The sequence below is a fragment of the Lygodium microphyllum genome, chromosome 16, assembly GCF_053477565.2.
Source record: "Lygodium microphyllum isolate KBCC chromosome 16, Lygodium_microphyllum_v1.1.10, whole genome shotgun sequence".
Taxonomy (NCBI): Eukaryota; Viridiplantae; Streptophyta; class Polypodiopsida; order Schizaeales; family Lygodiaceae; genus Lygodium; species Lygodium microphyllum.
In genome coordinates this window covers 49,280,496-49,307,599 of record NC_141150.1, presented here as the reverse complement: position 1 = coordinate 49,307,599, position 27,104 = coordinate 49,280,496, and the positions used below count along the sequence as shown (strand labels likewise).

Genomic DNA, 27,104 nt, shown 5'->3' with positions numbered 1-27,104 from the left:
GGAAAAGAGAAAAGAGAGAGAGGAATAAGAAGAAGAAAGAGAAAAAGAGAAAGAGAGATGGAAAAAAAGAGAAAAGAGAAAAGTATTTTTTAAATATTTTTTGAGAGAGAGAAGAAGGAGAGAGGGTGGAAGAGAGAGAGAGAGAGAAAAAATAAAATTTAAAAGAGAGAGAGAGAGAGAGAGAAGAAAAATATAAAATTAATTAAAAGAGAGAGGGAGAGAAGAGAAAAAAAATAGAAGAAAGGGAAGGAGAAGAAAAGGTGGCACAGAGAGAGAGAGAGAGAGAGGAGAAGAAGAGAGAGAATATAAACATATATAAGGAAAAAATAAAATTTATATACTTTAAGAGAGACTGAGGGGGAAGGAGAAGGGGAAAGAAAGTGAAAGAAGAAGAATAAGAGAGAGAGAGAGTGTGAATATGTAGAGAGAATTATAGAGAGCGAAAAGATAAAATTTAAAAAGAGAGTAAAAAATAGAGGAGAAAGAGAAGAGAGAGAAAAAATGTACAAAGAGAAAAAAATGAAAGAGAGAAAAGAAAAAAAATAAAAAGAGAATGAAAAGAGAGAGAGAAGAAGAAGGAAGAGAGAAGGAAAAGAGAGGAGAGGGGGAGGAGAATAAAAAAGAGAGAGAGAAGAAAAGCGAGGAGAGAAAAAAAGGAGAGAGAGAGAGAGAACCAAGAGAAAAAATAGAAGGTAGAAAAAGAGAAAGAGAGAAAATTAAACATAGAGAATTTCGATGGAGAGAGAGGAAAAAGAGGAGAGAGAAAGCTAATTGGGAACGTTTATCCCGTTTATCCCGTGCTTCAACACGCCGTTTGTTCCGTGTTGAACACCCCGATTGTTCCGTATTGTAAACGGCGTTGTGTGGAGAAGTATTCTGTCCTGTTTGGGTGGAAATTACTGGGACCGTTTGTTCCCTGTTGTACACACCGTTGTGTGGAAAAGTATTCCGTCTTCTGCAGGTTTCAGCTATATATATATATAGAGAGAGAGAGAGAGAGAGAGAGAATGGGGCATGAACTGGAACCTGAGACTGCACAATTCCTTGTGCCAGCAACAGGGGAGACCATCGAGATCCTCCCAGGGTCGATAATCGAGGTGGAGGCCATCTACCGCGAAATCTTTGAGGATGGTGTGTACAGCAAGCACGGGGTAGCGGTGCGTCCAGGCGACGTGGTGGTGGACGTGGGGGCTAACATCGGAATGTTCTGCCTGCATATTGCAGCTGCATCAGCAGCTCACGCTGGTAATAACATAAGCACTCATGATGGTGGGAGTGATCATACGTCGACAGCCGCATCACAGCCCGTGACGTACTACGGCATTGAAGCGCTTCCGCCCATATTCGAGGTCTTGCGACGCAACGTCGACGTCGCAGTCGGCATGATGATGAAGCCAGACCATCGATCGGCGGGCGGTCGGCGACCCGATATCAGTTCTATGACTGTGAAGGCCTTGTTGAATGTGGCGCTTGGCGACGAAGTGCATGCCGACGTGCCAGCCACTCTGTTTCCGCGCCTTCCGGGCAACTCCACCATCAACCCTGAGGAGAAGATCCGTGCGCAGGGCGGCACCATGGATCCGCACTTCTTTGAGGGCGCCAGGCAGTATCTGGTCCCCATGCGCACGCTGTCGGACGTCATGAAGGAGCACGGCATTGCGCGCATCGACTTCCTGAAGGTGGACGTCGAAGGCGCCGAGCTCCTGGTGCTCAAGGGCATCGAGGAAGCGCACTGGAACCGGATATGGCAGGTCAGTGATCCCATCTCTCGTACTCATGCAGCTAGCTGCCTTACCCGAACATTTTATACGCTTATAAACGTCTGGATTTGTTCCTAAAACAGCTGGGCTTTCTGATCTATGACCCTAAATTAGGTGGTCGTGGAGGTCCCGGACGTGGACGACGACACCCACAACGACGGCACAGTCGTTCCTGTGAAGCGGGTAGATTTGATCACTCGCCTACTACAAAAGCATGGCTTTGCAGTGAATGCAGACTTCGACCCGAATGGAAAAAATTTTATGATATATGCACGACGCCAGTGATTTACCTATAATCATATTTATTAATTTAACGCTTGAATTACAATTATTCGATGCTACTTCTATCAACAAACGTTGTAATACCCACTGCCTAAGATTATAGCTATTCCAAGCTCTTAGAAGATGCAATGCCAGAGTGTGATGCTTAGCTCAGAGCGCATAATATCGCTAAGTCACAAGAAACTCTAGATCAAAAAAGAATCCTACATATAACTTAGTAAATCAAGCGACTTTTCTATATACTTCATTATTTTCATATGGTACAATGCAGCCTTTCCAATAGATAGATCAATTTACCATATAATGAAGCCATTATAACCATAGAGTAATTTCCCGATATTGAAATTAGCAAGTCTAGTATAGTTCTACTAAATTAATTATTTTTCAGCATGGTTATAATCTATCTATCAAGTAGATTTCATTCCCACAAAACACTTACTAGACTTGGTAACTAGGTTTTTTTAAATTTATACTTTTACACTTCTTTCTAATCGCAATATTTCAAAATATAGTCAAATTGTCATTCATGAATTTTGTGAGTAGAAAATTTCAGTCTCACTTGCAAAACATGGGTTTAAACATAATACACAAGTAAGAAAATGCATAACAAATACACTTTTACACACTAGTAAAAGTAATATTGATGGGAATATCAAAGCAATGGAGTCTTGTATGTGGGGGAATGTTCTCCAAATGGTCTAATTATGTGGCACTAAATAAAGTGGCCTCCCGTGTGAATGACCACTAACATAATTGCCTTTGAAAATAGGAACAACCAATATGGATATCTTAAAAGTGGATGTTCTCAACTTTGATAGCTTTAATCTTTGTGATCTATATCGAGCTTATAGTCCATTGTATCCCCACTTTTTGTTGGGTATATTATGCCTAATATTGTTATATTTATTTCTTAGTATCCTTCGTCATTAATCTTTATCCCTTCACTCAATCCATATTGTGCCAACAATTGGTATTGGAGCTCAACCTCTTTTTCCTTATCCATTTATCATTCTAAATGATGCTGGTTGATTTCTCTTCATGAATCTGCAAAATTCTTATAGGAGGTTTTCGCTCAACTTTGAACTCCGAATCTTTCTTTGAGCTACAAGTAAATATTTTGTTTGCAAAGATGAAATAAAAGTTTTGAATTGGACATTTTTGCTTGACTTTTCACTCTTCATCTTTCCTTGAGGTACAAGGAAAGTTCTTTAGGAAGAGGAAATAAAATATCAAGTTATAGTCCAAGGGGGAGAGAGAGAGAGAGAGAGAGAGAGAGAGAGAGAGAGAGAGAGAGAGAGAGAGATGAACGTCTATTTTCCAGGAGTTTCTTTGTTGTCGTGCTCATTCTACCATTTCATGTGGTGAATTATGAGAAACTACCAACTCTTCCAGACCATGCAAGATATTGATGTATTGAACACACTTGGGGGCTCTCTAGTGGTTGGAAATGCTTGACCTTTCTCAAATCCATCAAATTAGCTCCCTGCATAGGGCCCTCCACCATTGTTTGGGTTCCCTTTAGTAGAGTCATGGTCCTCTATAGTAATGTGCTTTAGCTATCTCCCAACTATAATAATACTGACTCACCTTAGGTCTATTGCTTGTACCTAGAAGCTCCTGAATTTGGCCACTCAGCTCTTTAGCCCCATCAATGATATGCTAGGTTGTTTTTGACCAAACAAAACTTCTTATTGGCAAGGAAACACACACTTAAGACTAGCTTAATATTTCATCTACTATTGATACCTCAAGTGATGTTTCACTTGTTTTGTTGACACCCCTATAATAGCTTATGAAGAGGTGATTGTGTAAGTTGAGCTACCATAAGACTAATAGATGCACACAATAAATTAAAGGACAACTAGTTCTCTTATGGACCTCACTCATGGTTTTCTCTCCATGTGTGCGACAATCATCATGGTTGAGCATGATCCTCCCTCCACATTGGGAGGTTAACTTGGTTGCATGGCAAAGTCTGTGCATCTTTGCATATAGGTACCTAAGAGGGTTGACATGTTAGCAACTCACATATTTGGTACATACACATATATGTCTTTATCAAAAGTATTAGTTTGTCTCTTTCCCGTAAATATGGTCCTCCACTTTCCATTATTTATTTTGGAGTTGCAAATCTCACATTTGGACGTATACTTTAGAGCTATCCATTTGATAGAACTTGTATTAGTCTATTCATGAGAATTGTGGGATCTCTAAGCACCTAAATTAGATCATTTAGTTTTGTTTATTGAGATTTTTATGGCTACTTCTAAACATTGGTTAGTGTGAACCTTTTTTTATTTTACCCTCATAAGTAGGAGTTTAATCTACTTAATAGCCTTGTTTCTACCATGTAATTATACATTGCATCTCTATTACAAACAGATGCAATCACAACCATCTGATGGCATAATGGATTATTCCTAGTATGATTCATGGGTTGTAGCAATGATATGTTTTGTCACATAAACAATATCCAAACGCATCACTAGAGGTGTCATTTGTGTGCATTGCTTGCTTATATGATGAAAAGGGTCAATTAAGCAATGTCTAGATTTAAGCATTGCTTAAGCAATGCTAACTTTTTTTTAAAAAGATTCTTCTATCTCACCCTCTTACACTTTCTCTCTCTCTCTCTCTCTCTCTCTCTCTCTCTCTCTCTCTCTCTCTATCTATCTCATAGATGATTTTAAGAGCCAATGTATACTTTCCATGTTATATAATATGTGGAAAAACTTGTATTTTAGACATTCAAAAGTGTGGCGATTTGTTCTCTAAACCAAAGATAACCTATAATTGGTTGGCGAATATTTTTAATGAAAATAAGAAAGTAATGAAAGGTTTAAACTGTCAAGGAAAGAGGATCATTGATAAGCTAGTGAGAAACTATGGAGGATTTGCATATTAAATTGGCTAAGTATGAAGATTCTGGGAAAACTGGTAATTCACAGGCTCCACCTAGGAAACATTTTGTGTGTAGATGCATATGGTGTGATAGCCCTAAGTAGGAACACAAAGATTGTGAATCATTTAAGAATGTTATGTGAAATTTTTTTATTTTCTAGCTAGATGGAAAGATCTGTGCAACCAAGAGTAATAGGTATATTGCTATAAATTTTGGTAAGGGTGGAATGAAGAAGCTTTTTGAGGATATGACTACTCGGACATATTATGTAGCCACAAGAGATGCTTCGGCTTAAGGTGTTCAAATTGAAAAGAAACCAAAGTGTGAGTCAAAGTTATGTACTTTTGCTTTACAGACTATAAATAAGGACAAAGTGTAGCAAGCAAATTTCTATAAATAAGGACAAAGTGTAGCAAGCAAATTTATCTGGTGCAAGAAAGAGCATCCCAACAGAGATTGGGTGGAGATCTCTAATCGATAAATACTCAGTTTATACCTATTTATAAAAGACCCTAGGTACATAAGTGATTGTTGAGGAAAAGTGAAAAAGGGATGATAATGGTCTTAGCACTTTCAAGAAGACTAGAGGGGGTGAGCCTACGGCACCGCCTTCAAGACCACGGCTTGAATAGAATGGAGAGGATGCACAAAAGAAGTAGAAGAAACAAGATGCTAGACCAAAGAAACAACCAGGTTACAAGCTTGCTTCAGATGTTGAGTCCGCAATAGATCTTAAAAGTGTGTTGAGTCCGCAATAGATCTTAAAAGTGTACCTATTTATCAAAGACCCTAGGTACATAAGTGATTGTTGAGGAAAAGTGAAAAAAGGATGATAATGGTCTTAGCACTTTCAAGAGGACTAGAGGGGGTGAGCCTACGGCACCGCCTTCAAGACCACGGCTTGAATAGAATGGAGAGGATGCACAAAAGAAGTAGAAGAAACAAGATGCTAGACCAAAGAAACAACTAGGTTACAAGCTTGCTTCAGATGTTGAGTCCGCAATAGATCTTAAAAGTGTGTTGAAGGAGAGAATCTTGAATAGCAATATTGAATTCACCTTAGGAGAGATTTTGGGAATCGTAAAGGGAGAGTTTCATGAGGAAATTATAGACATCATAAAGAGAAAGAAACATGTGATTCAGATTATAGAAGAGTTTGTCATACAGGGTATCACAATTGAGGAGCTGACTAAGGAGAGTGATAATGAAATTCTTGTTAAGAGTGTTGCAGTATATCCAAACATTGTGAAGAGTATACGACCAGTGCAGTATGCAGAGGATCATGCACCTGTAATGATTACATGCATGCGTTTTTCTAAAAGTCATTAGGCACAAGCAACCACTAAGACATTGCTTAAGATTGGAGAGATGGAGACACCATGTGTTGCCTTGTTAGATCATAGCTAAAAAATGTTATAGTTTGCCATTTGTATGGGAGCAGGAAGTGGCTTATAGATGTAGAACATGGTTGAAAAATGAGAGCCACCAATAATACTACAAGAGAGCTATATGCAACATGTCCAAATATGAGAGTGTCCATAGGGAATGCTCAGGGTGATTGTCATTTCTTAATGTAGGATTCATATTCTTATGATGTCATTTTGGGCCAGCCCTTTATCATGAAGCACATATGGAAGCAAAGGTTATAGATGATGGATCTACATGTATGTGGATCTGAAGCAAAGATGGAAAAAGAGCTGAGCAATTTATGACAGTCTATGTAAATCACCAACGAAACAAAGATACATTGTGGGACTCTCCTCTACCCGCAAAAAAGCCAAAATTTCACTAGGTTCCATTGTCCTACAAGATGACGGTGGTACAAGGAGAGAATTGCTCTCGCCTCCTAGCAACGATGCTTTTTCTTCAAGATTTATTGATCTTTCAATTGAGAGTTCTGTTTGTTTTCACAAAGTTGTAAAGATGTCTAGAGCTGCCAAGCAATATGCATGAAGAAAGGAAAAAGAGTTGAGAAGAGCAAGTTTATTGCAGGATGAGGAGTGCATTGATGGGATGTATGATGGACTGTCTTATACGAATACTATTACAGAGATTGAAGATATGTTGAAAACAGAGGTGCAAAGTGGTTTCAATTTTGTGCAAGTACATTCCCTAGATATGTACCGTGAGATTGTTGATTTTATGCAACAAAGAGAGTTGGGTACTAAGTTTTCTCAACAAAAAGATTTATTTTCTTATGTATTTCAGTAAACAGAGAAGAGGGGTGAATTATTAGCCAACAGAGTTAGAGGGGGCTGAGTTATTTCAGCCAAAAGAGTTTTATGCTGATTCATATCAGCATACAAAGTTTGGGGCTATTTATATGCAGTCCAAAGAGAATATGATTGATTTATTTCAATTTAGAGAGTTGGTTGCTCCCTATTTGCAGCAAAAGTTGGGTTTACAAGAGAAAAAGAGTGAAGCCAAGGTTCAAACCAAGTACAAAACAATTGACAAAAAAGTGAAACGAGATATAGGGTCATTACCTCCTAACAATGATGAGCAAATGAAGAGGGTTGCCAAGCATCCGAATTTTGAGAAATCCAAAAAATATTTTTCAGCAAAGACATTAGCCAAATTGAAGATCGGGAATGGGGAGATCTTGCTTCTTGCAAAGAGACAATGCTTTGAGGAGAATATGCTCACTATTGATGCAATGTTTAGAAAGATCGAAGCTATATCAACCATGAATGCAAAAGAGACACTAAAAGAGCATGCTAATGATACCTTGACCAAGAGTATTAATACTAAAATACTTGAGAATGTAGATGAAAGATAAAGTGCATGTAAATGGTATGGACTCACAATGATACAAAAGAACTCGACATTTTGATTGAGGGTGTTCATATGCAAGATGCAAAAGTTAGAGAGGAGTGTAAAGAAGACATTGTGACAATGTTGCTTGTACAAGACAAAGATACTTTCATAGGTGTTTTCCCCAAATTAATCATTGAGAGATATGCTATGGATTGCAAAGCTAGAGGGGGTGACGATACTCGACTTGTATTTTAGACATGGATGCTAAAACAAGGAGATGTATACATACTTATCTATGGATTTCAAGAGTTTCACCAACCTGAAAAAGGACTGATAGAATATTCAAGTGATTGTCTTCAACAGGGTGACATATGTAGAATGATGAAGCAAGTTTTCAATCCTAGCAGACTCCATGTGTTTCTTAGTATGATATATAGGTTTTTTAGACCAAAATCAAATGTATGGGATGTATGCATGCCTTATTGGTTGATTATCCAATGGCCGTTTGATCTAGGAGGAGGGATAAAACTGTAGGTTACTACAGTAGTCAAGTTGGAGAAGAATTGAAGATCTTGAAAATTGTTCTATGTCATCTAGGATTTATGGTGGCCTAAAATTCTACGATGGGCTTCCATACCTAAGGAGAGGCCTACCAAGTTTGGTTGTCATCCAAGTTGGTATGCGAAAGTTACAGGGACAAGAAGGTCGATGTTTGGCCAAGTCTGTGCGTAGTAAAAGACAATTGCAAGCTGTGCAGAAACTTTTAGGGTCTAAAATCTTTGAAATTTAGTTCTGATTTCTTCACAAGAGTTGTAGATCAAAATCAAGTCTACAACTTTGCATAAGAAACCTCAGCAATCCAAGTTACAAATCAAAAGATATGGGCATTTTTCTACAATGTGGTTCTGTAATGTAGGATAGTTTTTCAGGCACAAAGAGGTTGAATTTAAAGGATGTAAAGCATTGTATATGACATATACTTTAGCACAGATGGATAGGACTGACTTGAGGATACCCACAGCATGGAAAAGGTTCAAAGTCTTTAAGAGAAGAGATATATAAGAGTATGCAGTGGAGGACTTGACAAAAGAAAGACAAAGATGACAAGGTAGATGAAGATACACCCTTTCCCCAGCCATGCAACCTCAAGTCTTGGCGCAATTCACCCTAGCAACAACGGTATGTTTTCATCCCTTTGATGCTTGGGTTGTGCTCATTAAGCCCCATAAACCTTCCTTACTACTCAATGAAGCACCTAGGGTTGTTGCTTGACAAAGGGGAAGCCTATTTCGTTCTATTTCTTACTACTGACAGTTGTGGTGCTACCTGAGATTAGAGTGTCATTGGGTGGGCTAGAGGCATGCATCTTCCTCTCTTGTTCAAGCCATGATTCTCTACTTCACTGGTGGACTACTAGAGAAAACTCCTATTTGTAGGATTAGAGATGATACCTATACAATTGAAACAAAAGGATTCTATGAAAACAACTTATGTAAAGATGCAGTCCAAAGTTCTTTGAAGAGGGCAAACAGGACCACTGTTCAATCAGAAAAAGGTCTAGAATTGGCCACAATGAGAGTTCGAGGTCTAATACATGTACACTGCCTTACTTGTTTAGCCACCAAACAAATAAGAAAATTCACAATACTGATTGATATGTAAACTACTTCACTTGCTGGCACCAAAATCTGCAAGACTTTCCTAATGTTTTTAGATAGAATTTGATGGGTGATGTAGGGAAAGAAGTCGTTGATGACAACGACAAATGTTGAGGTTACTAAAGGGGCTTATTGTGGATCACAATACAAAAAGGGACTATAATTCGATGAGGCCAATTAGTCAGTAGGCTATAGTTAAGGCGAGCCACCATCCTACACCCTCTCTGCCTAACTAGCAAGTTCTCCAAAACCTAACATGCCTAGATTAAGGATGTGTAGCATCCAATGAACCAATCCCCTTTGGGAGAGGGGGTGTATGGAAGCAGACTTCAATCCATATTTGTATGTCGAATGTGATCGACCATAGGTTAATGATGTGGATCTTTGATATTGGAATATTCCATGTGATATTCAAGTTATTTAAAGCCAAATGGGATGTCTTGCATGTATGTGTTCCTTCTTGGTCAACTATCCAATGGATGTTTAACCAAGTAGGAGACTACAGTGGACAAGGGCAAGGTAGAACTAACGATGTCTAAACTTTTTTTAATTGGGAGAGGATTAATGTTGTACTGACACATCCAAAATGGGATTCTATACCTTGATAAGGTTCCTACAAAGTTTGGTTAGCATCCGAGTTTGTATATGCAGGAGATACAAAGACACGAAGGTCGATGTCTAACTAGGACTACATGCTATAATGAACAATTGTAGGTTGCACAAAAAATTTTAGGGACTGAAATCTTCAAAATTTGGTGCAAGTGTCTTCATATTAGTTGTATATCACAAGTGGGGCTACATTTTTTCTTCTTAAAGCTTGGCAATCTGAGTTATGGTTCAAAAGATACGAGCAGTTTTCTGTAGGGTGGTCCTGTAGGACAATTTTCTAGACAGGATCAGACTAAATCTAATGGATGTAAATTATTGCATGCGGCATATGATTTGATAGAGACATTTGAGACTAACTTGAGGTCTTGTAGCCCCCTCTCCTACCAACCTATCGCAAAAGTGGATCCTATAGAAGAATCGGGAACAAAGACGGCTATCTCCATGTAGACAATACAAGTCCTGAGAGTAGGAAGACCATGAATTGAGAGAAGAGAGAAGCCCAAGTCAAGAACATGTAGGGCCTCAAAAACAGAGCTCAATGAATGGTCAGACAATAGAGGCAAGGTACCAACATCACTAATAGGCACCAAAAAACGTCACTAGCAGTGATGATACCCTCGAATGGACAGAGAACCTATAGTAAATCACCTTGCGGAGTCATAGGACTCTTTTTTTAAAACCCTCAATCATTCAGCCCATAAACACTACTAATCTAAGTGCCCATCAATAACAAATGAATAGATCCACATTAACTACAATGGTTGGATCTAGAAACTAGGCAAATAACTAGCCAGGATAGTTAATGTACTCTAGAGAGAAGAATCCAAGTAGAATGCATATTCTAGATCCAAACGTTTCAATATTTAGATTTCATCTACTTCAACTCTATCTGCCGATCGACCTTGAGAAAAACCCTTCAGAGCAAATTTCGTGTGTTAGGTAAACAACTGCATTTTGATCTAACAAGAAGTCTATGCCTTTGGCTAAGGGTGACTTGAACATATCATGGAGGAAGTACAAAAAGAGCAAAGAAAAAAGAAAAAAGAGCAAAAAGAAGAGCGAAAAGGGCAAAGAGAAAAACATGAAGAGCAAAACAAAGACCAAAAAGAGAAAAACATGACGTAAGCCAAACTCAACACAAAAGGGATTGGACATCAAAATTATCTCCCAACTATGGAGCCAAACAAGCTCACCCTCGAGCCTAGGAGCTAGCAACACCTGTTTGCAATGCTCTTTTAGACCCATGTCTGCAGCCCATGATGCACCACACAGAGTTGCATCTGATAAGAATGCGAAGAAACTTTTAGAAACTAACATAATCCCCATCAAAGGTAGAGCATATCATGCAAAAGTGAAGGTCATACTGACCCTGGTAGTGGCCTTCATCATATCTTCGCTAGGATTGCCAAGTAAGAGCGACACATTTTTGCATTCGCACAAGTGCCTTATCAGACATCTCATGATTTGCATGTGCAATCAAGAACTTCATGTATGCAAGTAAAAACATTCATTACATAAATGCAGCAATAGAGAGCTTCTATGGACCTACTCTTCAAGGGTGTCAAAGGAGTCCTTGAAAATTTCATAGGCCTACAGAACAAATAAACGATTCTGAGAATTCTTCTGTTTCTTTTCGTTAAAGCGATTTCTCTCTCTCTCTCTCTCTCTCTTTCTCTCTGTCTCTCTCTCTCTATCTCTCTCTGTCTCTCTCTCTCTCTCTCTCTCTCTCTCTCTCTCTCTCTCTCTCTCTCGGAAGAGGATGGAGAGGTTACCGCATTGTTGACGTGATCGAAAAATAGCTCCACATCAAAATGATTCAGCTGATCCACAAAAGCCATGGCCTAATCCATGGCAGCGCAAAAGAGCTCACACTAGAGAGCGTGAATTTTAAGCAATAACTCAATAACTTCTTAAGTCTCAGTGAAAGGATTTCATGATTAAACGTGTAATTACAAATGTTGGCTCTAGTGGTGGTGGAGCTTTTGTTGCCATCGATGGTGCTGTCCTTGTGTCAGGGGGTGGTGGTGGTGCAGTTGCACTTGCTCCTGCGGATGTAAAAAGGAAGAACCAAAGGAAGAGAGTGACGAAAACATGGGGTTTATCTTGTTTGATTAGACAATTTTCTTTGGTTCTGCTAGCTCTAACTTAGCAATGTCTTGATCAAGAACCAAAGGAAGAGAGTGACAAAAACATGTGGTTTATCTTGTTTGATTAGACAATTTTCTTTGGTTCTGCTAGCTCTAATTTAGCAATGTCTTGATCTAGGAGGTAACCTAGTGTTAGATCACTGCTCACAAGAAAGGTCTGGCAACCATTGCTGAGGACGTTAAGACTTTGGCAAATTGAATGTCATCAGGAAGGATGCTCCACAAAGTTTCCCTGGACGATTCTGTTGATAAATCATCTTGAATTTTTCCATGACCATCATCAAATGACATTCTTCCTAGGACTGCAAAGCCCATAGCATCATCCAATTTGCTCAACACTTTCAGATAATTCTAATATCTCATCATGACTGCAGGTTTCCCTGTCTCAATCTCCTCCATAATAGGCTTCAAGTTTCTCAGTCATGGTCATAAATTGAGGATTTTGCATTACTTGTTGCATTGCATTGATGTACTACTGTGTGTCTAGCTGAGGGATACCACTTGAACCAGCAATTTGAACACTGCGTGGCATCTATTTGGCCATATTGTTGACAACAGGATCTTTTGTTATCTGCTCTACAAGTTTCTTTATGCTTCGATCATTTAAGAGGCCTAACATGGCAAAAAAAGCAAGTGTTGGATTTTAGTCTCCTTCTTTAGCTCAACATAAAGAAGTATAGGGTTTGCACACTTAAGCAGCTCATCTTGTTGCTGCTATATTAAGCTTCAAGATAGCTCTATAGTTTTTAACTCTCTGGAAAGCATGAGATTGAGAAAGAGAAAATTTGCCACAATCGACTCTACAATTAGATCCGGAATGCGCAGTGCCTTGAGGGCGGCTGTCTTTCGCAGTTCTATTGACATTCAGCCTGAATGGACTATGTTAGATTAGATCCCTTTTACCACATTCACCAAGCTAAGCTTCAATGTTGAAGAGCCAGAGGACCTTCTCATGTGTGGTGACCTTGAATATTATAATAAGACTTATGACCGTGTAACTCCAAAGAGTGAGCAGCATTTGGGGCAATTCAAAAATAGGAACTTTTTCAAGGTTACAACTACTAATGATCTAGTTATTAGAAGGCTTGTTAGGAATGACAAGGCTACTATCTTGCCACGGACTCAATTTTGTCCGCCTTAATGTGTGCTCCGAGATTTGTGTATTCCTGGGACATTGCTATGCATAGGGTGGGGAACAAACTTTTCTTTGACAATTTCTAGAGATCAAACAGGAGTACATTGATCATTTTTTTGTTAATAGTCTTTAGATACCAAGAAGAGAGAAATAGTGTTCAAATCCAAATCAACACAAAGGGACTTGAAAATCAAATGCTTTAAGTGATGACTTAGCCTAACCTAGTGCCCATTCTAGGACTTCCATGAGAAAGCAACCATAAGAAGGAAGAAAATTTTACAAGTCTGAATCCTGAATAGATTATTGAAGGCCTTCAAAGTAGCAATGATGAGATTGATGTTGCAATCATCATTTGTTTCTTCTGATGTTGCAAGCTATGGGTAAGGCTGCTCGAAAAGACCAAATGAAGCCAGTAGAGTAGTGTCAAGTGTCTGATACCTATGGTACTAATAGCACATTACATGTGTGGTGGAGTTCAAACTGGTCTTCAAGATGAAACTTCCATTGCTAGCTTGTTTGTAGCTGGTGAAGTTGTAAAGCCCAAAAAAATTGCTCCAAGTTAAGCCTAGAATGACAGTAAGTTTGGAATGATAGTGAGTGGGCTGATCTAATATCCTTCGGCTGTTGATGCTACTCCTAAACCTATAAGGCCAACTATACAAATCCTTTTCTCCCATCAAGCTACTTAAATGCAGCATGTAACATGAATGTCAACTTACAACAAGCTCACTACCTATTCCTCTGATTCCTTAGCATAAAATCAAATGGTCTAGGACAAAACATCTGATTATGTTCAATGGTGTAAGGATATTTTCTTGATGAAGACCCTAAGTGTCTTTGTTGACCATACCTTCAAACTTCAGAATCTACAGATAATGAATATCTCTTTGAGTTTTTGATATCATCACAGTAGTAGGCATATCTAAGAATTGAAGGGAATGCATTATACAAAAGCTCATGGTCACCCCAAGCATCCTATTCAGATCTGCAAGATAGGCAGGATTCCTCCTATTCAGAGAAGATGATGTCTATTTTTAGCATGCTTTTAGGATAATTCTTGCAGCAATAAACTAGAAAGGAACAACCTGACTCAAGTGTATATATCAATTACAATTTCTTTGTTGGCCGTTCAAATCAGTTTGAATAATCTCTACAATGCCATTTTCACTAGACAATGTGCTGATAGTTCAAAGAGAGCAACAGGTTGATCAGAAGCTTGTTTCAACATTACAACATCTTGTGAACAGCAGCTACCAACACTACGTGTCTTAACCATTGGAATTTTAAAAAAGGGTTAATGAAACAATTCCATCTATATATTGTACAATAGCCTGGACCCCACACTAAAATATTGATCCTCACATAATATCTACATTAAATGAAATTTAAAAAAAAACATGATCTTTTTAAAGTCAAATTTACAAAGGAGTTAATTTTCAAGGCAAAAAGTTGACAAACTAACCTTCTGAAAATTCCAAAATTTAGTTTTATTGGCTTGTAGTAAGTTCCAATAATTCAAAATAACATGATCTTTAATAAACAGGAACCCCTCTACTTTTGGATAGCAGTCAAAGATCTAAGAAAGTCGTCTACAAAAGAAAAAGTGATGGTTAACAAACAAAACTCCGATGTGCATAAAAAACTAGAATCATCCATCCAACTAGCTACTTGATATTGGCATTGTCACAACAACATCTAGAGGGAATGTTTGGGATATATAGATCATGTATTTCAATATATTAATCCCTTGGTGCGCAAAGAGTTGAATGCTAATAATTGGTTCTACAAAATTTGGCAATCACAACAGAGGTAAAAGTTTAAAGAAGGGCCTATTCGATAGTGCTTGAAGCACTTTTGTCTCTAGGTCTCATCATTTTCACAAGACTTGAAGATGTATTGGCACGCTTCCATAATGGCAAGAGTATGACTAATGGGGTTTTTTTCCTCATCTATAACATCATCCAAGCATGCTTGCATGAGTCATGGGTCAACAACTCTGTGTGGTAATAAAGTCATTCTCCTCTAATTGTCCTATATTCAACATCATCAAAGCAAGCTTCTATCACTCCACTCTTTGGCAATTTGTATAATGAAGCTAGTGTCAAAAAATGGGCTGCTTTAGACATCCTTTCCTATTTTGAGTTTCATTTTCTTTCAATTACTGATGCATAGCATGTCTTTGAAGGCGTCCTAGTTTGTTTTAGAAGCATTAACACTGCAACATATAAATAGAACCTACTACTTTCAATGATTTAGTTGTGAAAAACTCTATCGATACAAGATGGACTAAAGAAGCCCAAAGACAAGGCACCCCTAGGACAATGGTTTCATTTCTCAATAATTATGTCATTCATAAACCTGTGAAGTAAAAATGCTCCCAAGACATCAAGGCAAGATTTTGTTTATGGGCTAGACCTTCACAAACAAATGATATAAACTACAAACACAAGTTATTTGAATGTACTGATAACGTTTAGCATGTATATCCACATTGAGGTAAAAGAGTATTTCTTTCACTAACTTGTATGCTTGCCATACTTCAGTTGCTTCAACTCCAAAAGCTGGATCACTTTGTTCCAAAAGTATAACCACAGTGTTGAAAATTCTGCCATAAAGCATTCTCCATCCAAGTGCTATTTTATTGACTGGCGAATCATAGAACGTGATTAAGACAACATCCTCGTAAAACTTTCTCCATTTGAGAAAATTTCCAACTTCAAAGCCTACTCTTGAAGCTTCAACCAAACCAAGGTGTGTGGAGGGGAGTGCTAGAGGTAGGAACTCCCAACGTACTGACTGATCTGTTAGAGCTTTCCCCTTGTCAATTTCAAGAGTGAACATTCTTGGTTGGGTGCACCCCACTGAAACAAGATCCTGAAGCCAAGCCACAATATAATCCACATCTTGAGATATCCAAAAACGTTCTTGAGCCATAGAATAGCTTAGATCATCAACTCATTTAAACAAGGTTGCCTTCTTTGATCTCCAAGAGACCAAAAAGTCAGCCAGCGTGTCAACATTGTCATGTAATTCCTTCTCATCTTCAAAGAAATGTGGCTTCAAGGTATCTTTCCACTCAATCGATGGTGGATATAGTGTCACATAACCCCCAATCTCCCATAAGAGTATTTGCACCCAATATCCCCTCATTATGTCTGAAACTCCAAGATTTACTGATAGAGGAAGAATGAGCTCCTAGAAAGCCTGAGAATGGAACAATGTATTGAGATGATTAATGGGAGCCATCATATCCTATGGAAGTGCAACAGGAAGGGCATGTGTATCAAACTTGATATCAAACAACTTAGATTCTGATTTTTGAGTATTATAAAAAATAGAGTCAAAGTTAAGGAAACCATTGGCTAATCCTTGCTGAGAATAGACTATTTTCCACTTGGCACATATCCATAAGAAATCTCTGCATTTATGTTGCTTATAGATTCTAGAGGGAAGCCCCTAGGCCAAACAGATCTTTGGCCAAAGTGAATGTAAGGGTTGAAAATTGTTCTGTTATGAAATGAAAAATACTTCAATAAATTATTGCTCCTCTTATTAGATAGCTCCAAGTCAAAGTCATTGCTCAGATCCCCCGTATTATGAATGCATTCTCATCTGCATCATAGATCACCTTGCACCATGCTAGATTGCAAATAAATATCCAACATTCTTCCTCACATATGAAACATATGGAAGGTGGGCAAGGATCCTATAACCAAGAGCTGCTTGCTGCTCAACTTCCAAGAAAATGACTCCTCTCACTTCCCAATCACTTGGTGTGTCTGTATCTCCAACGGCAACAACTTGCCATCCCTGCATTTTCACCATAGCCTGAACTTGATCGGTGAAAGAGTCAGAGGTTGTTACCACACTCCATTTGTCTACCTTGACAACATGAAATTTCTCAATATCTACCACTTTGTGCACCTTCTTGAAGTCTACTTCAGGGTATGGATTCTTCTCAGCACCCTTAGGGCCTGAGTAGACACAGAGGAGGGCTAAGGAGTCACCATGGTTGCAAATGATGATGAGGATGAGGACACTGAGAAGCAGGAGACCCAAGATGACAAGATTGGGTAGGTTGCTTCTAGTTGAGGCGGCTAGGGTCCTTTTGAAGTAGCTGAGATCTGAGGTAAGTAGCTTTGAAGTCAATCTTCATCGCGGAAGCATTCTTGTCATCCTCATCTTTGTTGTGGGGGGGGGGGTTTGCACCCTGCTTGTGGGCTAGCTGAATGCTGGGGCTTGGTTCGCTCCTACTGGATGAGCATTGTGAGGGAGGATTAGATGTAGGGGGCAGAGTGCTCGCTCATGATGCCCCACACACACACATGCCAACAAAGATGCACACAATCTTGTGCAATCTCAAGGTTTATGACATTTTTGCTTAAATTTTTTTTTGTGCGAGGGAATGGAAATGCAATGAGCTTTGCATTTGAAAATTGCAATTCCTTTAAGTACCTTTTTGAAGCAAATATATATTTTTTAATTGTGCCTTTGGGATGTGGTGCGCAGGGTTGGAACTCACACACCCCCATAACTCGACCCACACCCAAACCGCTACGCCACAACCCCATTGGCTTAAGTGCCTTTTTTTTTGAACAATACGTTTTTTATTAATAGAGATTTACATCATCAAGAAATATCCTATGGTTTTACCCCAAAACAATCACCCTAGCTCTTGGAGAGTAGCTGGAATGATATCTCAAATACTAGGAGCAAGGTGTTGTTTGCATAAGGTCTCGTATGGTTTGAAACAAGCACCTATAACAAGTTGCACACCTCATGCACACTCATTTGATTGCTCTTGGTTTTAGTCACTCACACTAAGAGCATGCTCTTTGTCCACATAAATGCAAATGTTCTGTTGATTCTCATTATTTATGTGGACAATATGCTATTGATTGGGCTCCACGAGATGTGTATTGTGGCCTTGAAGGTCAAATCACAACATTCATTTGATGTTACAAATCTTAGCCATTTGCATTACTATCTTGGCATACAGTTCACTACAGTAGTTGGGGGGGGGGGTTGCATGGGGCAGTGCCTAAGGTTTTCAATAAGGCTAAGGTTTCAAAATATGCATGATCTAAACAAAAGTTACACCTATGGGGCTCTAGCTTTCTACATAGGAAACATGTTTCTACGAAACCATGTGTGATTCAAAATCACAACTCTTACAACATTCCAAAGCTTGAGGGTTCTGCCATACAAGGCACCCTTGTCCTTGAAAAAGTGATAGACACATGCTAGTAGAAGCATTAAGACCCGCTTTGGGAGACCCAATTTTTTGGTTTAGTCTACAATGTCTTTGCCATTGGGATTTGCCAAAACAAGTGTAGAATAGTTTTATGTCTGCCGAAAACAAACAAGGCATAGTACTAAAACTTTTAAAATCGGCAAGTGCATCTTTCATTAGTAGCTTTCTAGCCAATATCTCCCATATGAACACATTCAGTTTAGTAGAGGGGTAGCTTGCTAGACATCTAAGAGCCTACCTTTTCTTCTCTAAGAGGTTTGTGGGTATAAGTTCTTCTAGTTGTATTTTGACTTCAAGATGATTGCTTTGTCATTCCTCTTAAAATCCACCCTCTTCTTTATCTTAACAACCAGCTTTCCCTTATGATTAAGCAAGTTGTGGAGAGCATCAGCAGAGGCCTACAAAACATGTGAAGGCCATCAAAACAAGAGCATCCATTCTCCTCTTCCATCATGATTGTCATATCTTTTCTATACTTGATCTTAAGAGTATTGAAAAAAAGAGAGGGATGGGGGTATCTCCCTCTATCAACCATCTTCCCTTTAATTGGATTTTCAAACCTTCAATCTTATTCGTCTCTTGAGCTATAAGAAAATCTTCAATATGTTCTACTAGGAGCCACATGAGAATAGCATCTTTATGATTAAGAGCAATATCATACAAAATAAACTCTTTACATCTAAAAACACCAACCGTATGTTTTCTTCTAAATGCAATTTGATCTCTGCCATCTTTCTTTGAAAGTGCAATTTGATAAAAACATGTAGCCTTCTAATCTAAGAGCACGTTCAACTTTCCTTCAACCAACCTAAGCCAAAGCTTGTTTAGTTTACTCAATGAATTTATGTTTCTTTAGAAAGGATACCTTGAGTTGAAATGGAGGTGATTTTGAAGACTACATCGATTGGATAGTGGTCAAAAGCCATGATAGCTAGGATAATCCTCACCTTGATATGAAGGGCCAGCCACCACCAACCCATTGGCTTACATTTGCTCTATGATGAATCTTTATGGCAACTATGCCATGCAAAGCATTGCAAGAATGATTGATCAATTGCACGCAATACATCAATAAACCATGTTGCCTACAAAGTGCATCCTAACTTTCCCTTTCTCTCGATAAGAATGTATAAGATGCAACAATCTATTAGTGCTCCAACAGGTCACATTCTAGGAGAGTACAGTTGTGCTTCGCACATGAACTTAACTCGCATTCCTTTAAGAGCTTCAAACCACATACATTTGTGACTACCTCTCACACAAGAAATAAGCATATGTTGGTCACCTAGATAGTCTTATGAGCAATCTTACTAGGAGCACATGGGCTGATTTGAGAGATGCAATGTTAAATACAGCTATAGAGGTTTTTGGGAAATCAAAGGGGAGTCACAAAAATGTCAAAGGATTGCCATGCAAGAAATGGTTTGATGATGAATGTAAGGCTGCACATAGAAAGCTGAAAATCCTCCCTAAGGGACAAGAACGAAGTGAGGTGGAAAAATGATATAATGCTCTCATGCGTAAAAAGTGACGACGATATGTAGCGGCCAAAGAAAGTGAAGATGCTTGGGAGTTTGAGAAATGTCCAAGGCAAGCATGGAGAAAATTGAAAGCCAAATGATCAAATATTATGGGGGTTTTTACAGATGCTGACATGCTATTGTATGTTATGGAACTTTACATGCATAAAGGGGTAAAACCGATCAAATGTGATGTACATACACAGCCATTTAGTGCTCTGTTCACTTTAGAAACATTGGAGGAAATCCTCAACAAGATGGCTAATGGAAAAGCATATGATACTTTGCACTTGAATGCGGAGATGTTGAAATGGACAACAAAGGAGATGAGACTGTTTATGTTGCATGTGATACATCAGGCTTTTGCATATGGTTTTCACCAAGAATGGCAGGAGAATCAAATATAACGGTTGTATAAGGGAGGAGATTGCAATTTACTCACAAAATACCACACGATTATGGTTAGATCAACCATGGCAAAGCTATTCACCATTATCCTGCAAATGCAATTGAGTAAATGGGCAAAACATTAATAATAAACGAGCTTATGGACAAGCAGGTTTTCACCCTGGCCATAACATCATAGACCATTTGGTTACTTTACGTGTGCTTATGGATGAGAGTCGGCTTGAGGGAGCAACCTTGTATTGCTATTTTGTGGATTTTAAGAAGGATTTTGACACCGTACCAAGGGTTGGCTTATGGTAACAAATGCAAGAATTAGGGGTCCCAAATGATCTATGCATGCAAATTTAATTTATAGGACATATCAATGAGTGGTGTGCCGGTGCAGAGGTCGCAATGGGATGTCACAAGTATTTGAGAGTAATATGGGAGTCAAACAAGGTTTTCCACTCCCCCCTACATTATTTGGTTTATGCATTGATAAGTAGAGGAAATACTTCTCACAACTATGAATGAAGAGGAAGCCAAAAGCCTTCATATTGGTATGTTTGCCATCTTGCTTCTACTTTATGCAAAATGATGTGGTCTTCTTTACATATACTGGGGAACGTATGTAGCAGTTCATGGGGATTCTTGAACCATTTTGTCAAGATAGTGGTTTGATGGTAAATGTATAAAAAACGAAGCTAATGGCTATGTGCACCAAGCAATCAAAGACTCCACCAAAAGTACATTACACGGGACACCCTAAAGAGATAGTATCTACTTTCAAATACTTGGGGATTGAGATACCTCTAGACCATAGATGGCATACATATGTGGAGTAGCAATTAATGATAGGGAAAAGAAAGTATTATCACTTTGAAAACAACTGCAACTATATAGATACTAAATGTTGAAAAATACGTTGTATGATTTTTTATGCATATGTTCTACAAACGAGATTATATGGAGTGGAAGTGTGGAGGGGAGCATCTCCTCATCTGCATGGAATGACATTGAGAAGCTACAAAAAGCTTTTATTCGTAGACATTTGGGCATCAAAAGTACCACACCATATGTACTTATGCTTTTGAAAACTGGTCATCAGCCAATTGAGGTACATGCTATGATCCGAATACTGAGATATGCCACTCGAGTACATCAAATGGATGATAGTAGGCTCCCCAAACGGGCATGGAATGCTGAAGTGCTTTCCACAGGATGGGTGTTGGATATGCAAAAATGGTTTAAAGGGTGGGGAGTGGATAGATATCTAGATATGGCATCATCCGAAAAGATACATGCATGGACACATTTCAATCATACCTCTTACGAGTGTATCAAGCAAAACATCAAAGCAAGGGAGAAAATGGCAAACTTGCTTATTACAGTATGCATATCTATCCTTCATGTTGGGAATCCTACATGCAGCCAGAGGCACATATGCAGCCATACATAGCCAACCCACTCTCAGTGGTATTTAGACGGAGTATTTCACAACTTCAAACTTGATCACGCACTTTATTGATAGAGACATGTGCATGGAGTGGACAAACAAGAGAGACAAAGTTATGCAAATTGTGTGGACTACAGAGTGTAGAATCAGAGGAGCACATGATTATGACATGCTCAGCATATACACACATACGGGCTGACTTTGATATCCCTTTACACGGGCCACTTCACCAGTTTCTGACTACTGCTCCTATATCGAAGTTAGGGGCTCTCATCACCTGCATGTTACGCTTTTGGGAGAACCAGCTGCATAAATCGTTCTTTCACCGTAGCTACCCTTTCCTACCATGGGGGAGGAGAATCATTGTATATCTAGAAAGGTCCCATGGGTCATAATTTGGCCTTCTGTGGATGATAATAAACTACTCTACTCTACTCTATTCTCTCTCTCTCTCTCTCTCCCTCTCTCTCTCTCTCTCTCTCTCTCTCTCTCTCTCTCTCTTGCTCCACTTTCACGAAATAACACATTTTCACAAAATTACATACGTACGCACTCTCCCTCTCTTCCCTTTGCAAAACAATTCATCTCCACAAAATTAAAGTGGGCTTCTAATCTAATTCATTCAAAGAGTTTGGAACACATGATAGAGTGAAGATTATTCTCTTTTTTCATTAGGGATGAGAGGAGTTCTTTATGATAAAATTCAATTAATGAACCCTATGTCTTGTGTACCATTCATGACACACACGACCAAGCTAGCTAAATTTTTTCATTGCATCCATATTTGGTGGCCTAACATAAAAGTGTCTGATGAATGCTTTTCTTTTCTTTTCAAATATTGTATTCTTCTAAAAATTATGGTTGAGCATGAAGTTCAAGCATACTTTTAATATATTAAGCATACTCTTGATATTCCACATCTGCATAAGATCAAAAGATAAAGCAAGGACCCAAAGACTTGAGGGGGGCTTGAGATGCAATTGTAGCCCTCCCAAATCTAGCTATGAGAAGGATATTAGGTCTCAAATCCTTGTAGAGATCATGGAGGAGGGTGTATCCTCATACGTTGAAGCAAGTTGTCTTAGCATGTAGAGGATGATAAGGTGATTAGAAGAGAAATCACCCACCCATTGGTAAAGGTGAGGTATATTTCAACAAAACCGTATGGTATAATTTTGTAGGCATAGCTTTTCCTTTTGTCTTTTTTTGGAGGGAAGGTACAATGCTATTTGAGGGTTTCCATTGAGGAGTTTACAAAGAGAAAGCATTAGTTTTTTTCTTATAGACTATATGCCTTTGGCTTGAATGAGAAAGGTACAAACTAATAGCTAACAGTGGATGTTGAAAGAGGCATAGGATCCTTATGAAGTAGGGAGATCCCAAGCAAACATGCTAGTGGTTTGAAAATAAACCAACACTTTGTATACCAAGAGAGAAAGTGGTGGTAAAGGAGACATGACTTTTATTTGGGGCTCTCAAATAAATACATCTCAGGCACATCCCCCCCCCCAATTGTGCCTCTAAGAATTTTCAAATAAAAATACCCATAATGGGAATTTACATTAAGCACATTTATAAATCCCTTTTGTTTTTAGAAAACAACAAGTCAGCATAATAAATATACCCTTTCTTTTGAACTCATGTGGTATCTTACATGTTCTATAAGGTGGAATCCCTAGGAGTTGAGCCCAGGTGTGTTGGTGATTGGTTCTAGTGTGTTACTAAAATCTTGGATGTGGAAATGGAGAGAGTCCTTGGCACCTTGCTGAAATTAGCTTGCTCTTGGATAAACCATTCATTGAAGGGGAGGTATTATGTGTGATCAAGTCTATGAAGAGGGGAAGTCCCTTAGCATTTATGGGTTTTAGGTAGAGCTATGTCTTGCTTTGCTACTTTCAAGATACATGCTTCAAAGATCTGCCTAGCTCAAGTTATTGGACCATGAGTACCTCAAACATTTTGGTTCTACGAATTGTGTATACATATGTATGAATACAAGAGTAGATGTAATGTTGAGTAATGTCTGTGTGCGGAATGGTGTGTGTGAGTCATGTGTATGAGTATGTAAAGAAGGAGCGAGAACACGATATTGGGGAATATGGGAATTTCCCATAAGTTTGGGACACATGGTCAAATCTTTGGGTTTGTCGTAACTTGAACACTATAACTTCAAATCGAGCACTCTATAGCTTTTAATAGATTCCATTTTTCAAGTGCTTTTCAATGATAGGTCACATCATATGGTTTTGAGAAACTTATGGGCATGTTATCTAGGTGCCACCTTTTTAGTATTCAAAAAATAGGAATTGGAAGATTCCCATTGGGAGATTCCCATACTCACTAATATTGTGTTCAAGGATAAGTAGTATGTGACATGTGTCTATGTATGTACTGTGTATGAGTACATATGTACGTGTGGTAAATGTTTCTATATATATCCCATAACTTATAAACACTGTGGTGAATTTAATATATTTCTTTCAATATTTGTTTCTCAGGAATGGCGAAAGAGCCTTCAAAATCTCGATATACCTTAGAAATGTTGGCGAATAAAAAATTTTGGAGTTATAACTCAACCTACTCGAGTTTCAAAAAAAATCCAAAAAAATAAAAGTATAGCCATTTGGCGACATATAGCCACTAAAATCATCTATGCTCTCTATCTCACTTACTTATATACCCTCTCTCACTTTCCCTCACTCTTAGCTTAGTATATATCACTTCCTCTCTCTCTCTCTTTCATCCCCACCTACTACTCAATGAGTATGCTATAGATGCACCACACATATGTCAAAACATTAGAGTGGCAACATGGAGATGTGTGCACAAGAGCGAGAAGAGAGCTCAAGTATAAGAAAAAGATATTGCTTAGTAAGTTGCTCAAGTACAACTAAAGTACACTTTCTTATCTACTTGAGAGTGACCTTTGGGCTATTTATATAGCCACTAGAAGCTAAGGTTAGGGCTTTCCCTATCCTCTAGTCCATTCACAGGTCCTCAGCTTTCCTCTTGTTTCCTTGCTTGCACAAGGTTCCCATGCTATACTTCTAACACCCCCCCAAATGCCAAGGTGGCATTGGACTACATATCATGTGAATGGTTTTCCCCCTCAATGAATAAGTGGGATGCCTTTATAAAGTAGGTTACAATGATGTTTATGGAAAGATGATACAAAAGATCCAAAAAAGCAGCCATTAAGTGCTTTGGAGACATAGTTGGCCTTCAATTCTTTTGGTGCTTCAGAGGAGTTAGGACATTTACTAGTGATATATCCTATTTGCTCATATTTGTTGCACTTCATCATGTTGGGATATTTTCTCCAATAGTTTCTTACAATATGTCCCTTTTTATTGCAAAAGAAACATTTAGTATAAATAGTATGGACTAAGAGTTGATCATGGGTTGTTGAGGTAGATGTTGAGCTAGTGTTGCCTTCCTTTTGATTTCTTTTCTACTCATCTAGACAAGTCTAAATGACACCTTCAAGTGTAGAATTTGGTACATTTGTTAGGGTAGTAACAAGAGCTAAAAAGACTTTTCTTACAGCTTTCAAAATATGGCAATGGAATCTTCTTCAGCAACAACTAGAGCTTGGACTGAAGCTAATTGGGCCATCAGTCCCTTCATGTGGGAAATGAACTTTCCCAAGTCTTCTCCTTATTTGTATTCCAGCTGAAGAACTGTATTTTGAGAAAGATTTTGGAGTTCTTTCCTCTTATACCATAAATTTTTGGTGCTTGTTCCACTTCTCCTTTGTAGTTGGAAGTTTATTAATGTGGTGGATTAAGGATTCATCCACGTGCAACATTATTATGGCTTTGGCTCTTTCATCATCTTCGATATCTATAGGGCTAGATGGATTAATGGCTTTGGTCCCTTTGACGAAGGCCTAATAACCCCTTTCCATAATTTTACATTTCACTAATACCTACAATGGGTGAAAGTCTCTCCCATCAAACTTGCAGATTTGAGGCTTTATATCAACATAGGCCATGATAGAAAGGTTTTACTGATTGCACAAGGCAATGGCTGTGTCTAATCTTTTACAAGGTAGGCAATAAGAGCGAAAGCAAATGAAATGATGTTTCAAACAAAGTAAGTATCAAGTTGAAAGTAATTGATGTATAAAAAGAAAAAAGATTAGATAAAGAGATAGAAATGGTCTATGTGTTTAAATCCGACACATAGTCTTACTATCATACTCAAGATGCTGTGCCGAACACACACAAAATGCACATGGAGAAGCTCACTCAAGAGACAAGAAGAGAGATGGAGGCCAAAACGTTTTCTTGCTGATTTCTTCTTCTTCTTCCACACACTTTACAATGTACACAAAGTATAGATAAGATACAACATAAAGGAAAGTGGCCTACTAAGTCAAACAATGCATAACCGACTACACTAGTCGACTGGCGCTATAACTATGCCAGCTGTAAATAGGTGTAACAACTTGAATATAATAAGTAATGAGTCAGTGGCCATGTAAGAGTCATAATGACCACCGATGTGCTAAGTGTAGACATGTGGACCCATCTAACCAGGCGGTCTATCATCAATGTCCGCATGTGTTGAGCTTGTCATCTCAACACTCCCCCTCAAGCTCAACTGCATCTCTGCAACTCCAAGTAAGCTTCGAAACTTTTAAAGCTTCTCTGTACCCAATGCCTTCGTGAAGATGTCAGCTATCTGATCCTGTGTGCTGACATACACCAAGTCAATCTCACCTGCTAGTACCTTCTCTCTCACAAAGTGGTAGTGTACCTCAATATGTTTTATCTTGGCATGGAACACAGGGTTCCTAGCCAACTATATACTGCTCATGTTGTCACAATAAATGACAACTGGACCTTCCACCTGCACATCCAAATCAACCATTAACTTTTGTAGCCATACTACCTCACATGCTGCAACAACAGCATCTCTATACTTAGCCTCTGTACTCGACAAAGCAACTGTAGATTGCTTTTTGCTGCTCCAAGCAACTGCTGCACTACCAAGAGAGAACATGTATCCGCTGGTAGATCTTCTATCAGACATACTACCAGCCCAATCTGCATCTGTGTATACAAACACCTGTACATCTGTACCTGCCTCATAGAAAAGTCCATAATGTAATGTGGACTTCACACATCTCAATATGAGTCTGACTGCATCCAAATGTGGCTTTCTAGGTACTTGCATAAACTGACTCACAAAACCAACAGCGTAGCTCAAGTCTGGCCTTGTAATGGTCATGT

The 27,104-nt window shown here is 38.7% G+C and overlaps 1 protein-coding gene and 1 pseudogene across 1 annotated transcript; one reads left to right on the top strand and one right to left on the bottom strand.

Annotated features, from left to right (window-relative positions):
• Nucleotides 1-1,007: 1,007 nt before the first annotated feature.
• On the top strand, nucleotides 1,008-2,346 carry LOC148022796 (uncharacterized). The gene is made up of 2 exons (XM_087695263.1): nucleotides 1,008-1,751; nucleotides 1,875-2,346. The coding sequence occupies exons 1-2, from the start codon at nucleotides 1,008-1,010 to the stop codon at nucleotides 2,043-2,045; spliced, it is 915 nt and encodes a 304-aa protein (XP_087551389.1). The 3' UTR covers nucleotides 2,046-2,346.
• Nucleotides 2,347-14,562: 12,216 nt separating this feature from the next.
• LOC148022795 (putative glycosyltransferase STELLO1 pseudogene) lies at nucleotides 14,563-17,406 on the bottom strand (annotated as a pseudogene).
• Nucleotides 17,407-27,104: the final 9,698 nt, after the last annotated feature.

Coding starts and splice junctions, on each gene's coding strand:
- LOC148022796 (XM_087695263.1), top strand. CDS start 1,008: ATGGGGCATGAACTGGAACCTGAGACTGCACAATTCCTTGTGCCAGCA. Junction 1,752..1,874: donor ACTGGAACCGGATATGGCAG/GTCAGTGATCCC, acceptor ACCCTAAATTAG/GTGGTCGTGGAGGTCCCGGA.